General features: G+C 38.3%; 1 protein-coding gene across 1 annotated transcript in view; it reads left to right on the top strand.

The window, feature by feature from the left end:
- Positions 1 to 360: 360 nt before the first annotated feature.
- The window catches only part of gfra4a (GDNF family receptor alpha 4a), a 414,747-nt gene continuing 396,890 nt past the window's right edge, over positions 361 to 18,217 (top strand). Inside the window, exon 1 of the mRNA XM_028801457.2 lies at positions 361 to 870. Coding sequence (XP_028657290.2) covers positions 828 to 870 — 43 coding nt within the window. The 5' untranslated portion in view covers positions 361 to 827. The remainder of the gene's footprint in view (positions 871 to 18,217) is intronic.

Below are 18,217 nucleotides of genomic sequence, written 5' to 3'. Positions count from 1 at the left end.
ATTCCCAGGGGTGTGTCTTGCCTTGCACCTAATGATAGGCTTCTGCCAGTAGCAATCTTGAATTAGATTAAGTGGCTTTCAGAACATAATATTATACTTACAGGAAACAAACCCGTGCTTTACATATCAATTCTTTAAGTTCGGTATTCCCATGGAAAATACCAATATTCTGAGAAGTGAATCCCTTTGAATAACCCTTTCGCTTTTTTCCCGTCTATTTCGTGACTCTCATTACTTCGTCCGTGTTTCTGTGTCCATGACCCTCTCTCTCTCTCTCTCTCTCCCTCTCTCTTTCTCTCTCTCTCTCTCTCTCTCTCGCTCTCTCTCCCGGTCTCTCTGCAGCGTGACTCCAGCTCTCCATGCAGTCTGTCTCTCTCTCTCCAGCAGAGGAGCAGCGCAATTGAGTTCGAACGCGGCGCCCGCTGCATCGGACCTGCTCCCTTATTACAGACTTCTTATTAAGGTTTTTCTTGAAGGATTTCAAAGTTCTCATGTTGTTATCAACTTGTGACTGATTTGGACCCCGGATCTTTCGGTTGGGGTATATGAAGTATCAAACTATAGGTCTCTCTCTCTCTCACTCTCACGGTCTTGAGGTAACTGTACATTTGTGGATGATTTCAAATTGAAAAGTCGCCCCGGACCTTACAAAGAGTTGGGGGGATTCCTCCAGCTTAAGATTTCCAAGGTGATGTCTTTGTACAACAAATGGGAAAGACATTTTTAGTGATTTTTTTCTATATACAACTGGCTTGATCAACAACAATTAAAGAGGAAAAAGTTTTGACACACTTCGGGATTTTCTATTTGTACAGCATTTTGTTGGGATGGATGCTAAAGGGATTTACCTTACACTACTGGCAGCCATTGGTAAGAATATTTTTTTTTTCTTTGAATGCATCACGATCGTCAGCTTAAACTGGGTATTTGTCCTTGATGCGCTTTTTAATATGACGTTACGTGAGTGAATGAAGTATTTCATTTTTTGTACTTGGCGCTCGGCTGTATTTGTGGCACGTCTTCAGCTTGTTAATTAAGTTTTAAGATGTTGTCTTTCTTACCCGAATGTTACAATGTGAAAAAGTATACAGAAACAAGAATACGTTTCACGCGTTGGCTTTTTTTTTATTGTAGATGTATAGTTCAGATGCAGTATCTGTATTTGTCGAGTCATTCGCGGACTTCGCATCGGCATTTCCACGCAGCATCAGAGATTACCGTAGTTTGCTCGGTTATTTTTTATCATATAACAAATACTTACTTAGCCATTTGCTTCTAGCAACGCACTTGTCTTTTACTTTGCTTAGCCTTGCTTTGCCAACCACACCTGTCACTTGGGATAGAAGACAGAGTCAGAGGAACCATCGAATGTGAATGCAATTAAAACAGTCCAAACAAGTAAACCCACCTGAAACGAGAGAGCCGGCAGCAGTGCGCGAGTGTGTGAGTCCATCTAGCGGGGTATTTATTCTTCAGTCCCATTACAAGTGATTACATTCGTGGATTTAGCAAATCATTCATATGTAACAGCCTGCCCAATACTTTTCTGTACGATTATAGTGTGAAATATATCATAAACGAAAGATGAATAGTGATGTATTCAAACAAATAACAATAAATTATGAGCATTTGTTACTGTATAGCGCCATGCCAAATAGTACTGGAAGGGCTCGATAACTGATTCGCAGAGATTTGTTTCCATCTGCTGTTCACTGGAAAGCGTTTGTGTGTGTATGTGTGTGTGCGTGTGTGTGTGAGCATATCCGTGTGTGTGCGCGCGCGCGGTGAGCATGAACGTGTGTGTGCGCGCGTGTGTGTGCAAGCATGTGCGCCTTAAGTTGAGCACCGCGACACCCCAGGGGAGCTGAAAATAGACTCCAGCTCTTTTAAAGGATCATTAAAATCTCACAAATGTCTTTTGACAGTCCGGCTGTTGGATAGCACTCCACTCCACTTTCCTTTCCAGCTTTTAATCTGGTTGCGGTTTCAGCGTTAAATGACGTAAAGGTTCTGCTCTGTGCGTGTCCCAGGGTTGCACCCACTACTACATTTACATAATACTAATGATGTTAATAATTAGTAGAATATTTCTTGAGTTTATTTGCTCTCAGTTGTCATGCTTCTCAATACCATTTTGAGAAGCAGCTGAACTGCGTTCCCAGGAAAAAAATGGAAATGTTACTTTGCTTAATATTTAAGATTCGTTACACGTATGGCAATTACAATTCTCGTTAAGTATATACATTTTTACAAGTAGTCGGACAAATCAACATTTGATGATGGCTGCTGACTGATGCCACCACAGCTTTAATGTAAAAAATAAATTATTAACATAAGCTATAGAGATGGGTTGCTGTAAAAGGCGCTATAATAGATAGATAGATAGATAGATAGATAGATAGATAGATAGATAGATAGATAGATAGATAGATAGATAGATAGATAGATTAGAGAATATTTTTACTTTAACATTATGCCCTTAAAGGGGTTACAATATGTAGGCAGGGATGATAAAATAATAATAATAAAATAAAAAACGGAGAGACTTTCTTTAGAGTCCCGCGTCAATAATTAATTTCTACCTTCTTCAAGCGCAATGGCGGCATTTTGAGGTTCTCGTCGACTTTTTAACGTAGAAATGACTTAAGAAAATTGATAGATGGTGGTTATTAATAATCATGATGGTGTTAGGGTGGTTATGCCAGCTGCGTCGCTAATCCAACTAAATTCGAAAATACTCAATCTGCTCAGCGTCTGCAAGTTCTCTCCGTACGTTGTTCTCCAATTTCCGATAGAGAGTTCAAGTTAATCGGCAGTTTTAAATTTGTCCCTAGTGGATGCGTGCTTTAGTGGACCCTAAAATGGACTTACGCACCGTTCACGGCTGGTTTCTGGCTTGTGGGTGATGCTGCCAGGAAAGTCCACCCCATTCCGTGTTTTTTAAGTGGATTAAACGGGTTTTATGATGTTACTACACAATAACGACATATATATATATATATATATATATATATATATATATATATATATATATATATATATATATATATATATATATATATATATATATACTGTATATATATATAAGTATTTTAGATACAAACATTTGGACAAGGTGATGTGATGTTGCGGCGGGTAGCACGCCCACCTCACGGATCCAGCCACCTAAATTCTTGCGCCTGCTTGTGTTAAGTTTGTACATTGCCCTCGTGTATGTGTGAGCTTTTTGATATATGTATGTATGTATGTATGTATGTATGTATGTATGTATGTATGTATGTATGTATGTATGTATGTATGTATGTATTTCGGTTCCTTCCACTTCTCCCAAAGCGGTACAAATTAGATTGAGACTCCAAATTTACCCCCTTGTATACGTGAGTAGCCCTGCGATTAACTGGTTCCGTGTCCACAGCCCGACACGACCCTGAGTTGGATCAAACATGTCCGCGAATGCTATATTATATTAAATATACCAACATCACGTAAGGAAGTAAAATGTCTGGACTTGTAAAAGACTGAAATCGAAATTCTTGTTATTCTATATCTGTAGTTGGTCCGGGCGATGCCCCACGGTCACATCGCCAGCTGGTGCCTGCTTTTCTTAATTTATTGCTGGGCTTCACTCCAGCCCTTTCCGGCCCTAAACTGAAGACCTCAGAGTCTGAATCGGAGGTATTTTACTTATTGATACCAGTTGCTAAGTTACTTTGCATACTGTACAGCACGTATTTAATGTTGATACAACGCGTTGACCTTAGACTAGCATAGGCAGACGTAAAGAATTTCATTAAGAGGTGCAAAAGCAGCTTGAGAAATTGGAAAGAAAGCAAGACCGATATTTCCTCCGTAACTTCTCCCTGACTAATGTATTAAAATCGGAGAATAAAATATATAATAGTCAGCATTCTTTATAACATAATACGCAATAAGTATTGCTATGCGTTGGTGAGTTAAAATCAGCTACCTGTCTACTTATATTGCTCCGAAACTGACGAATTTATTTTTTTTTATTTGCTGGAGGGTTTGTTCAAAATTAATCCTGTCAAGTACAATTAACTACAATCAACACACTAAGAGATTTGCACAAAAGTAAATACATACATAAAAATTAAAAAGTAACAAGTGTGATTTAAGGGAGCGCACACTCACGCACACACAGCGCGTGTACCGTGGGGCATCCGATCAAGTGTAACGAGTACGCGGGGAGAGGGTGCGCGCTTGTCCCGCCCTGCCTTGCTTTATTTCGCAAACAATACTACTTCTTCTGAGCTACCTTCATGTGGATTTTTCTTGCAACGCTCATCATTTCAGCGGTCCTATACGTGTTGTCTTAGCAGTTTTATTTATCTATAGATCGTTTTCGGAGCGAAAGTGTACAACAAGTAAGCATTATGATTTGCCCTTTTATGCAGTTTGCATGCTCGAGAAGCACGGAAGCTGTGTCGATCGCCCCCTTGCTGTACATGACCTCCAGTTCTCCCTGTGGATGGCACCTGCGATGAGAATTTGTTTGATTTACTGGATGTGAATTCGGACACGTGCTTAATCTGGCCACCCGATGATTTGTTTGTTGTCCCATTTTCATCAGCTTCGATTTAAAAAGCTTGACGTTGTGCGTTTGAAGCTGATAATAAAAAAAGGATGCCATTTGTTGAATAACAATAATAAAAAAATACAACAATCAGTGGCGCATTGATATATCTACATGTAATCTGCTAATTATTTTGTTCCGAGAAGTAATTACTGACTATGTGATGTTGCCATTTTTCTGTTTTTCATCTTGGACCGCTTTAACATTATCATTCGTAGTGGACGATTTTTCACATTACAAGATTTTAAAACAAATTAATTTTCTGCTTTTGTGGGTATAAAGAAAGAAAGAAAGAAAGAAAGAAGCCTTCATTTTTATATAGCATATTTAAGTCCGCTTTGCTCGATTAATTTTAATTGACTATAGCTGCAGTAAATTAGCCGTTTGAGTTACATAATAAAGCATAATATCCAGTTATGAAATACATTGTTTGCTCAATGAAGAGTATAACTATATAGCTACACTGCACTGTCTTTGCTAGGAAGTAAGTCAGTACAGGCTTGTTAAATGAAAACAATTTTAATATCTATAACAAATATTAACTGTGGTCTATTATTATTATTATTATTTCCATTTCCTTGGATTTCATAACTAGTCTTTAAACCTATACAGGTTGTAAGGAATATAAATTTAGCCAAGTCCTTTTCCAGTGTTCTTACATCTTGTGCTCTATATCCTTCAATTTGTGATAACATATTGAAATGCCTATTGCACTCCAGGTGAGCAATAAGTAGGACAAGTTGGAAGTATTTTCATTTGCTGCCCTCTAGGATTGTGGTTACTATACTGTATGCGAATATACATAATGTAGAGGAAAAAAGGTTGTTAAACACATCTTAAACCCTGAATCCCAAGCACATTTCAATATTTTTGGATTTTGTTTAAAGAAACAAACAGAAAAGATAGAGGGACATTATTACCTACAAAGAAAAAAAATACAGCAGCTTCACTGTACAAGATGTCTCTAAGGTCTATTGCTTTTATTTTGAACTAGATTTCTTATTTCAAAATTTAAACTAGGCCACAATGTTCCAACAACCATTTATGGTGACTTCTAATATTTACAAAGTGACAATCAGCTGAAGAGCGCAGATGACTTTCACGACAGTATGATTTATTATTTTTCATTACATGCTTTTACACGCCACACTTGAGCAATATTATAAAAGGGAAGTATATTGATTAGAAGACCAAAATCCTTTAATTACGATTACATTTGTACACACACACGCACATATATATCTATATATATTTCACAATGAAATATTAAAAAGAATGAAAATAGGTACAGGGAATATTAAAGACTTGTGACTTCATATGTATATGTAGAACAAGACTTAACATACAGTAATTTAATATCTATCTTATATACTGACTGTTTGTTCTATCTATCTATCTATCTATCTATCTATCTATCTATCTATCTATCTATCTATCTATCTATCTATCTATCTATCTATCTATCTATAACACACATCCACACACACACATATATTTTTTGAGTCTATAAAATGAGCAGATATTGTATTCATGTATTTTGAATCCACTTAAACAGAGTCTCATGCCAAGTCCATCTTAACAGCATAGAGTACGAGGTAAGGTAAATAATTAGGAACATTGGTGTCTCCATGAGACAAAAGTTCAAACCTGCTACCTAGGTACTCTTCGTAAAATATGAAATGTATAAAAGCCATCTGTAACCTGCTTTTTTCTATTATATGAAAGTCAGGACCTTTACAAGATGGGAACCGGCCATAACAGGCCACACTCACTGTTAACCTACAAAATACACTATTGACATGTAGAGGAGAAATGTTTGAGGGAACAGGGAGAAAATATAAAACTCCGAGAGATAATGACAGGTGTTGCAATTCAAACTCAGGTCTATCCATTGAAACTGGTTGATTTCATACGTGTGAAGCTTCGGGTCTTTAATGCAGTTGTGGTCAGTCGTGTTGTGTTTGTGGCAGCTTTTCTTAATGATTCCCTTGATGTGCACAGACTGATGGTGGCAGAACGGTAAGAGAACACCTGGACCGCCACTGTAGGAACATTTGTTTAAGTGTAACAAGAGCAGGATGCACATATTGAACAGTAACATAATGATTTTCGTTAACATGTATGGTTTGTTGGTTGTGTTGGTGACGTATGGGAGGGTGTGTTTAGGTTTGTGTGTTTTTGTTTTTTAAATTCCTTTGAACTTCCAGTACTAAAAAAAAGGCTGAAAGAATTACAAAAGGATTACAGCAACAGTGTGCCAGTATAACTATTTTGCCACTCTTTTGCTGTTTTCTCATTTTATCTCTCATTTTTGTTAAGGAGAAAATAATAATCAGACTCTTCTTATCTGTTATTTTTGGTTTTCCTCCATGGGGAATATTAACTGTGGAGACCTATCATATTCTGGGAACAATGACTGTCATCTTTCCTCATTCTCCATTGAGAGCTTGGATTATGTGTATGTTCCTTACATAATAATATGGTTGTAACTGCCATGGCCGAGTTAGTGCAGTCCTCCTTCCTCACAGTCCCCTGGTGGATACGTCTCTGTTCCACACTTTCGTGTTTCTCATGTCATGTTACTAAAGAGTTCCTCTTTTGCTCTTGTTTTGGGTATGTAATTTAATATATAATAGATAGATTCTATTACTGATGATTTATATGTAGAAGCAGGTCTCAGGTTATGAACACAATTATTTCCTGCACATATCACTAACCTGAAAAAAGTTAATTAATTGAAATTTGACAAAAACACATATTGCCTTATTTCAAACATTTCAAATGCATTAATAAAATGACAATGAAGTAATATTACTTCAGAATATTCAGTATCTCAACCTTCTGCTTAAATATCCTGCAGTTTGTGATAATGACACAGTTCTTTATGGAGTTGGAATACAGATCATGTTTCTTGTTCACTTTTGTCAATGTAGTCTTCACTTTCTGCATTCTTTATGATGTCAATTTTTTTCTTGCAATGCTATTACTTTCTTTTTCTTATCACCACTACCACCTTCAGCTCCACTGGTGTACATTTTGATGGTAACTTATGATTGTAAGATGCATGTGAACAAAAGCACAGAATGAAAATGGTGATGTACTCTACTGTATTGTATTCTTCCTCAGCACTGGTGAGATCTGCAATGTAATCATCCATGTCGAAAGTATCTCACTTCATCTGTAAGTAATAAATAGAATTTGAAAATCAATTGAAATTCATTTAAAAAGAAAACCTATTGGGTTTTATATGCTTATTTTTATCTGCAAATTGTTGTAAGTCCAGACAACAGTTATACTCTGTTACCAGCAGGACCCCCAGTACTACCTGAATTCTTCAAGACCGTGGATTCAGCAAGCTGCTCGAAACATTCCTTGGCGATGTTAGATCATGCTGACATCATAGCAGTTTCTACATCCAAAAGTTGATGTCATGAGCCTCCCATTATCTGACATCCAAAAGGAGCTGCATTGGACTGAAAACTATGAACTGTGCAGGTCATTGACATAAAACTCAAATCACTGTCAGTGTTCATGCAACAAGCTTTAGAAGATGTGTGCTTTTTGATGTGGTATATTATCCTGCTGGAAGTATCCATTTGAAAAAAAGTAGACTTTGGCCATACAGGGAGGCACATGGTCAGCAGAAGAGCTTAGGCATTCTATGGCACTCAAATGATGCTCAATTGATATTGAGAGGTCAAATGTTTGCAAAGAAAATACAATATTCCATACTGTACTACACCACCAGGCTGTACCACTGACAGGAGGTAGGATGGATCCATGGATTTATTCCATTAAACTTAAACTCTGACCCTATCATCTGCACGACGCAGCAGTAATTGAGATGACATTCTTCCAATCTTCAATCATCCTTTGTTATTCATCACCTTCCTACTTTAACCTCATCTTCCAGGTTTTAGCTGACAATAGTGGAGCTCAGCATGTTCTTCTGCTGCTGTATCCCTCATTCACAGATGTTCTTCTACTCACCATTCTTGCAAACTGCTCTTATTTGAGTATCTGTGGTCTTTCTATTATCTTAAATGAATCCAGATTGATCTCTTTCTGGTTCATTTGCCCACTGACCTGCCACAAATGCCACACACTGGATGTTTTCTGTTTTTCACACTATTCTCTGTAACATCAGCGGGTGAAAATCAGCCATTTGCAAGGTCCTGGAACCTCTATACATGAAGCTAAATATCATACCACAGTCAAAGGCGCTTAGTTTGTGTGTTTTTCCAATCCTAATGTTTGTTTCAACAATAGCTCTTTAAGATTGGCTGTTTAGAGGAGCAGGCCACGTTTTCAGTACTAATAAAGTAGCCACTGTGTGTAATGGTGGTCCTACTGGCTAAAGCACTCAGTATCTCCCATAAGGCTGCTCGTCCAACCCCTGCCACTGATTCACTCTTAAAGAGTCACTTAGCCAATCAGTAAACACTTTATACAAGCATGGAAGCAATTTCAGCCTCCAAGTAAAGTGCTGTGGGGAAAGCATTCACAATAAAATGTCCCAGTAAATGTAAAAAGAATCTATAAATAAAAATATAATAGTTGTTTAAGCAATGCCATCCTAAAGTCCACCTTTCCATTAATTCAGGGTCACCAACCTTCCTAAAGTGCTTTCCATAAGAATGCTCCATTTGATCTTTGAGTGACCTGCTCAGGGTCTCACAGTGAGTCAGTGTTGGAGATTGAACCAGAAGCCTTGTGCTTTTACAGTTTATTGCTTTAACCGCTAAGCCACTTTGCCTGCTAGTGTTTAAAAACCCAACAGCAGTCAAGAAGAAATAATACCTTTTTGTTTTATTTACTGCCTTACCCTAATGGTTATTATCCTGTAGAGCAGGGGTTCTCAAAGTCAGTCCTCAGGACCCACAGTGGCTTCAGGGTTTTACTTGAACCAGATTCATAATTAGTGACAACTTATAACATTGATCTCAATTAATTAGCTGGTATTTTTTTTCTCTTCTCTTATTCTACATTCAGAAAAGCACAGCAGCATGATTTGTACATTTATAAGATATTTAGAATTTTTCTGCTTTTGCTATAGATTTAAATGCTTAACGCACTTTTGTTGCTTTTCTATTATATTTTACTCTTTCTCTGTGCAGTTTGCTCCCTTCATTGTATCATAATAATGGCAATATTATAAATGAGCAGAGCAGACACCTGGGCAAACAACACTGAATCATGAAAGGCTGCAACTACTTTGGTGCCAGACCCACTACTTAGAAAACAATGGATTAATTAAACAATTAGAATACCCGGAAATGAACATCAAGATGAAAATATTGTTAAAAAGAAAAAAAAAACATTATTCCCATATAACTGCTTAGTACATTTTATTATATATATACAGTGGTGTGAAAAACTATTTGCCCCCTTCCTGATTTCTTATTCTTTTGCATGTTTGTCACACAAAATGTTTCTGATCATCAAACACATTTAACCATTAGTCAAATATAACACAAGTAAACACAAAATGCAGTTTTTAAGTGATGGTTTTTATTATTTAGGGAGAAAAAAAATCCAAACCTACATGGCCCTGTGTGAAAAAGTAATTGCCCCCTTGTTAAAAAATAACCTAACTGTGGTGTATCACACCTGAGTTCAATTTCCGTAGCCACCCCCAGGCATGATTACTGCCACACCTGTTTCAATCAAGAAATCACTTAAATAGGAGCTGCCTGACACAGAGAAGTAGACCAAAAGCACCTCAAAAGCTAGACATCATGCCAAGATCCAAAGAAATTCAGGAACAAATGAGAACAGAAGTAATTGAGATCTATCAGTCTGGTAAAGGTTATAAAGCCATTTCTAAAGCTTTGGGACTCCAGCGAACCACAGTGAGAGCCATTATCCACAAATGGCAAAAACATGGAACAGTGGTGAACCTTCCCAGGAGTGGCCGGCCGACCAAAATTACCCCAAGAGCGCAGAGACGACTCATCCGAGAGGTCACAAAAGACCCCAGGACAACGTCTAAAGAACTGCAGGCCTCACTTGCCTCAATTAAGGTCAGTGTTCACGACTCCACCATAAGAAAGAGACTGGGCAAAAACGGCCTGCATGGCAGATTTCCAAGACGCAAACCACTGTTAAGCAAAAAGAACATTAGGACTTGTCTCAATTTTGCTAAGAAACATCTCAATGATTGCCAAGACTTTTGGGAAAATACCTTGTGGACTGATGAGACAAAAGTTGAACTTTTTGGAAGGCAAATGTCCCGTTACATCTGGCGTAAAAGGAACACAGCATTTCAGAAAAAGAACATCATACCAACAGTAAAATATGGTGGTGGTAGTGTGATGGTCTGGAGTTGTTTTGCTGCTTCAGGACCTGGAAGGCTTGCTGTGATAGATAGAACCATGAATTCTACTGTCTACCAAAAAATCCTGAAGGAGAATGTCCGGCCATCTGTTCGTCAACTCAAGCTGAAGCGATCTTGGGTGCTGCAACAGGACAATGACCCAAAACACACCAGCAAATCCACCTCTGAATGGCTGAAGAAAAACAAAATGAAGACTTTGGAGTGGCCTAGTCAAAGTCCTGACCTGAATCCAATTGAGATGCTATGGCATGACCTTAAAAAGGCGGTTCATGCTAGAAAACCCTCGAATAAAGCTGAATTACAACAATTTTGCAAAGAGGAGTGGGCCAAAATTCCTCCAGAGCACTGTAAAAGACTCATTGCAAGTCATCGCAAACGCTTGATTGCAGTTATTGCTGCTAAGGGTGGCCCAACCAGTTATTAGGTTCAGGGGGCAATTACTTTTCACACAGGGCCATGTAGGTTTGGATTTTTTTTCTCCCTAAATAATAAAAACCACCATTTACAAACTGCATTTTGTGTTTACTTGTGTTATATTTGACTAATGGTTAAATGTGTTTGATGATCAGAAACATTGTGTGACAAACATACAAAAGAATAAGAAATCAGGAAGGGGGCAAATAGTTTTTCACACCAGTGGTGTGAAAAACTATTTGCCCCCTTCCTGATTTCTTATTCTTTTGCATGTTTGTCACACAAAATGTTTCTGATCATCAAACACATTTAACCATTAGTCAAATATAACACAAAATGCAGTTTGTAAATGGTGGTTTTTATTATTTAGGGAGAAAAAAAAATCCAAACCTACATGGCCCTGTGTGAAAAAGTAATTGCCCCCTGAACCTAATAACTGGTTGGGCCACCCTTAGCAGCAATAACTGCAATCAAGCGTTTGCGATAACTTGCAATGAGTTTTTTACAGCGCTCTGGAGGAATTTTGGCCCACTCATCTTTGCAAAATTGTTGTAATTCAGCTTTATTTGAGGGTTTTCTAGCATGAACCGCCTTTTTAAGGTCATGCCATAGCATCTCAATTGGATTCAGGTCAGGACTTTGACTAGGCCACTCCAAAGTCTTCATTTTGTTTTTCTTCAGCCATTCAGAGGTGGATTTGCTGGTGTGTTTTGGGTCATTGTCCTGTTGCAGCACCCAAGATCGCTTCAGCTTGAGTTGACGAACAGATGGCCGGACATTCTCCTTCAGGATTTTTTGGTAGACAGTAGAATTCATGGTTCCATCTATCACAGCAAGCCTTCCAGGTCCTGAAGCAGCAAAACAACCCCAGACCATCACACTACCACCACCATATTTTACTGTTGGTATGATGTTCTTTTTCTGAAATGCTGTGTTCCTTTTACGCCAGATGTAACAGGACATTTGCCTTCCAAAAAGTTCAACTTTTGTCTCATCAGTCCACAAGGTATTTTCCCAAAAGTCTTGGCAATCATTGAGATGTTTCTTAGCAAAATTGAGACGAGCCCTAATGTTCTTTTTGCTTAACAGTGGTTTGCGTCTTGGACATCTGCCATGCAGGCTGTTTTTGCCCAGTCTCTTTCTTATGGTGGAGTCGTGAACACTGACCTTAATTGAGGCAAGTGAGGCCTGCAGTTCTTTAGACGTTGTCCTGGGGTCTTTTGTGACCTCTCGGATGAGTCGTCTCTGCGCTCTTGGGGTAATTTTGGTCGGCCGGCCACTCCTGGGAAGGTTCACCACTGTTCCATGTTTTTGCCATTTGTGGATAATGGCTCTCACTGTGGTTCGCTGGAGTCCCAAAGCTTTAGAAATGGCTTTATAACCTTTACCAGACTGATAGATCTCAATTACTTCTGTTCTCATTTGTTCCTGAATTTCTTTGGATCTTGGCATGATGTCTAGCTTTTGAGGTGCTTTTGGTCTACTTCTCTGTGTCAGGCAGCTCCTATTTAAGTGATTTCTTGATTGAAACAGGTGTGGCAGTAATCATGCCTGGGGGTGGCTACGGAAATTGAACTCAGGTGTGATACACCACAGTTAGGTTATTTTTTAACAAGGGGGCAATTACTTTTTCACACAGGGCCATGTAGGTTTGGATTTTTTTTCTCCCTAAATAATAAAAACCATCATTTAAAAACTGCATTTTGTGTTTACTTGTGTTATATTTGACTAATGGTTAAATGCGTTTGATGATCAGAAACATTTTGTGTGACAAACATGCAAAAGAATAAGAAATCAGGAAGGGGGCAAATAGTTTTTCACACCACTGTATATATATATATATATATATATATATATATATATAAAATCAAATTTAGTTTCTAACTTCTATATTGTTCCCAAAACACAAAATCTGGGCAATATAACAGTTCACTTAATTAGCCCAGTATTCCAATTAAAAACAGAAACTGGTTTGAACAAAAACCTGCAGCCACAGGGTGTTCCCAGGACCGACGTTGAGAACCCCTGCTCTAGGACAGGAGTAGTTAACGTTGGTCCTGCAGGGCCACAGTGGCTGCAGGTTTTTGTTCCAACCCAATTGCTTAATTAGAAACCAATCCTTTCCAATCTCAGACCTTATTTAATTTGATGGCTTGTTAGTCTGCAAAGTTAGGTTCTTATATCATAGATTTTTTCTTTTTCAAGGATGTCATCTAGGGTCTTGTTCAAAAAGTGGATGCCATTGTACACCAGGGTTCAACTTTAAGATTAGGCACCCTTACACTATTTTAAGATTAGGGACCCTGGTGTGCCTGGCATTACCCCCACAAACCTTAAGTTCAGGGTTTGTAGGAGGGGCAGGCCAGTCTAAGACAAACAACAGGAAGGACAATTTTAAGATTAGGCGTCCGCTTTTTGAACATCGTCTAAATCAAGGTTCTCAAACTCCAGTCATGGAGGGCCGCAGTGGCTGCTGGATTTGATCCTAACCTTTTTCTTAATTAGTGGCCTGTTTTTGCTGCTAATTAACTTCTTTTGAATTCATTGTAATTGACTTGCTCTTGAAGACTCAGACCCCGTAATTGTTTCTTTTTCCTTAATTAGCTGCCAAACAAAAATGAGATACAAAATGAGCCAAAACATGACCAGCAAACTGTGACCACCATACAATATCTGAAAATAAAGAAAGATGAAGGTCTCAGGAATGTTGATCTGCTCAGGTCCACAAAACATTTTAACAGTGCTCTTAAAAAGAGAAATGTATGCTACTGCACAATGAGAGGAGCAACAAGCCATGGAATTAAAGAACAGGTTTAATTAACAAGAAGAATGCAACTGGTTGGAGTGAAATTGATTGGAGTTTGAGGCCCTGACTTAGTTGACCTTCTGTTGGCTCACTCACTTCTCATTTAATTTCTGTTTGGGTGCCATTTAAAGCAAGAAATGAAACAATTCAGAGGAATGACGAAGAAATTCAGGGAAACAAATCTTTAAAAGACAAAGTATCTATCTATCTATCTATCTATCTATCTATCTATCTATCTATCTATCTATCTATCTATCTATCTAAGTCAATTAAAATTAATTCAAACAGTTAATTAGCAGCAAAAACAGGTCACTAATTAAAAGGGTTAGGATGAAAGCCTGTAGCCACTGTGGCCCTCCAGGACCAGAGTTTGAGAACCCTGAGCTAAATGATTTGAAGCCTAAAGCGGATCATTTTCAGTCTGTCACATTTTTCTCTTAAGTGTTTTATTAAACCAAATAGTGCATAATGAATCCACACAGAAGTAAATGGAAACAAGTTAGATGAAGCACTGCTGGCTCGTTTGCATTTTATTGTTGATAAGGAGCCATTAAAAACAGTGATTGCAGCTGTTTAAGACTGAAGTAAGCAATTAAGGGTGGGGAACCTTAACAAGCAAGACCACTAAATTGAAGCAGAAAATGTCACTTGAGCAATAAGTGCTTCATCAGCAATGATTGACCTCTCATTAAGAAACTGGGTTGGAACAAAATCCTGCAGCCACTGCGGCCCTCCAGGACTGATGTTGCCTACCCCTGCTGTACAATTGTTTCAATATTTTAAAAGTGTCAGGATAAGTAAATCGATTAACACAATACTGGGCAGTATCCCTGTGCCACATCTACTACATCAGAATGACTGCATCAAGATATTATGAATAGGCTATCATAATGCAATAGTACATCTCTTTATGTATAGGGTCTTCCCTTAGTGCACGTGGTCCAGGAGCGGAGTAGAGATGCAGCAGAATGGCCGAACAAGTAAGTCACAGAGTGAGTCTTTTGAGGAGATTGTGCTGGCAGCTCCATAGTCCACTGTCAGAGGCTACACTAGCTGCTACTATATATGATTTTCTAGGCACCATCATGTAAAGATTAAGCTTTTTTATATAGCATCTTTCCATAGTGAAATGCATAGAGATACAGAATGATTGGCACCATATAAATTCAAGCTGAGTGCAGGCAAAGGGGCAAATGGTAAGAAGCGCCACAATTTGAAATTTATACTTAAGTGACTTAGCAGTCATGATATACAAATTAAAGCTTATTATATATTGCTCCTTTCCTTAGTGCACACCATCTTATAACATTTTAGGCATGAAGTACAATTATTTCTGTAGTTCCACAGTCTAATTAGTGGCAGAGTAAGTTAGTTACTCAGAGTCACATAATGAGAGAATGGTAGGAAGTCAACTTGCAACCTTGTACTTTACATTGTAATGCCACAGTTACTGTAATCTATCACTTTTAAAATAATGATTCTTTATTTTATACCATGCCTTTTCATAATGAACTACCTGTCAGGATGCTATACAAATGTAATCTAACTGTTCCCCTATTCTTACAATGTGTTGAATGGCAAGTCAATAGCTTCCTTGGGGTCACACGGTGAATGAATGGTGGGCCTTGAGTAGGCAGGTTTATTCAGTAGTCCAAGTCCTGAACCAATATTCAACACTCACTGCTTCAATATACAGTTCAACTGTTGCCATTGTCATATATAATGCACTTTTTTCTCTTTCCTGAGTGAACATCTTAACATAATGCTTTAGTAATACATAACAATGGTTATTGTATTTTCCACAATGGAATCAATGGCAGGATAAGTAACTCTCTCAGGGTCACATAGTGAGTCATTGATAGCAACTGAACTAGAATCCTCAGGGGATATATTCTAATACCTTGTTCACTAGCACACAATCCGCTTTTTAATGTCTGGTCACCTGAAATGTAACATGGGATTTTAAATACAATGAAAGTTAATTGACAATGAAATGAGAGTTTGTCTGAAGAAAATCATATAATACATGGGTTTCTCTTCCACTTTGTATTTAAAAAGGCACTGCCCATCTACATCTTTTTGTGACATACTGTACAGAAAGTGAAACTGAATAAATAATGAATCAAGTATTAAAGGACAACTGTGCACATAAACAAGCAAATAAAGGAATGGCTGCACAGTGTTTCAGTTGAGGGGATGGAGTTGGAAGCCTTTCGCTAACTAGTGGATGTATCAGTGAGCACACTAAGCAATGGACTAACTGAATAAATAACTAACTGACTAACTAATGAACTAACTAGCAAACCAAACGAATGAGCAAATATAAGAGTGAACCTACTGACAAATTAGTGAGCCAGCTGTCTAGATAGTTAAATGACTAAATAAATAATAATGTAAAAAATGACCAAACAAATGTCTCTATTATATGAAAAAATCTTGGGACGAGACAAGACTTTTTCAGAGAGACACTTTCACGTCCTGCAAGACAAAGAGTAGATGACAAAGTAGAACATCGTAAAGAATTCAAAAACGTTGGCACGATACACATGCAGAACAGGTTAGATATAATGGAAGTACGAAAATTCGAAAGTCTCCAAAAAATGATGGTAAAGATTGTATTAGCAAAAACAAACGGAAATTATTACTCGGTGAAATAGCAAACAGCAAAAAGAGATCGAATATATTGTTCAGATTTAAACTTTAAGTTGGATACTTGTAGATCGTCTAATTCATGTTGCCATCAGGGAAAAGTAGTGCTTCTTCCCAATGAAGAGGCGTATCCGCAGGAATGAAAAGATTTGTTGTTTGGTGAAAATGAAATCCACATACGCTGTCACGCTTGGGTCAAAGAGTTGCACAGATACACAGGATATTTTAGAGACAGAAACATTATTCAGACATTTCAAACAAACATACGTCTCTTTCAGTAGTGAATCGAGCTCCATGTGTAGTCGGAGGGGACAGTTCCGTCTCTCAATTAAAAGAATAGAAAATCTTCCTCTTCATAGGGTCGCGCCTTAGGAGCAGGACCCCCAACAGGAGCAGAGTATGTCCGGGGGAGAAGAGAGAAAAGGCAGTAAGACAAAAGGACCGCTACTCTACAGGCTTTTAAATGTTTGAAGCAACGTGTGAGATGCAGATCACACCGCACGGCAGCAGCAGCAAGCCAGCAGCTGATCTGGCTAGGAGCTGTATTTGTTTCCTATTGTATCACCATTTAAGATGGGGTTTTGGAGGAGCGACTGCGTCTCCTTGGGGTGCATTCAGTCCCCCTCTTCACAACGCAAGTGGCAGAGATGCGAAGTGGCTGGTGCGTAGCTCAGGCCGGGGTGGGGGAATGGGGGGTTGGTGAGCAAAGCGAGCAGGGGGCAAAGCCCCCTAGTACAAGAAAATAAATGAAATGTCATCCAGTGTTTTTCAGTGGTGGAGCTTGAACTGGAATCCTTTTGCTGACTGGTGAATGAATGAATAAACAAACAAACTGCCAAACTACTGTAAATAACTAATTGAATAACCAATTAACTAGGCAAAGACTGAACAAATAATATAATGAATGAACAAACTACTAAATTAATTAATTGGCAAACTAGTCTAACTGGTCTAACTAATCAACTAATTGAATAAGAAACCATCCATCCTCCTAACCAGCTTATCCAGGGTAGGGTCAAAGGGCAGCTGGAGCTAATCCTAGCAATCACCAGATACAGCTGAGGAACAACAACTGGACAGGGTACCCGTCCATCGCTGGGTGAACACACAAACACACCAACACAGACACTTAGCCACCCTAATTTGCCTGACTTGCATGTCTTTGGACTGTGGGATGAAACCAGAACACCTAGAAGAAAGCCAGATAGGCATGGGGAGCACCCAGTCTTGTTGTTACAAGGCCACAGTATTACCATTGCACCATCATGCCAACCACTATGAACCTACCAAACAAAACAAATGAACAAACAGGCAAATGTAAGAAAGAACTAACTATCTACCTATTTACCTGAATAACTAATTAACTAAAAATGAACAAATAATTTACAAACTCATGCTCTAACTAATGAATTAACAA

The sequence above is a fragment of the Erpetoichthys calabaricus genome, chromosome 5 (genome assembly GCF_900747795.2).
Source record: "Erpetoichthys calabaricus chromosome 5, fErpCal1.3, whole genome shotgun sequence".
NCBI lineage: Eukaryota > Metazoa > Chordata > Cladistia > Polypteriformes > Polypteridae > Erpetoichthys > Erpetoichthys calabaricus.
The sequence above is the reverse complement of the archived record's forward strand: the minus strand, read 5'-3'. Positions and strand labels throughout refer to the sequence as shown.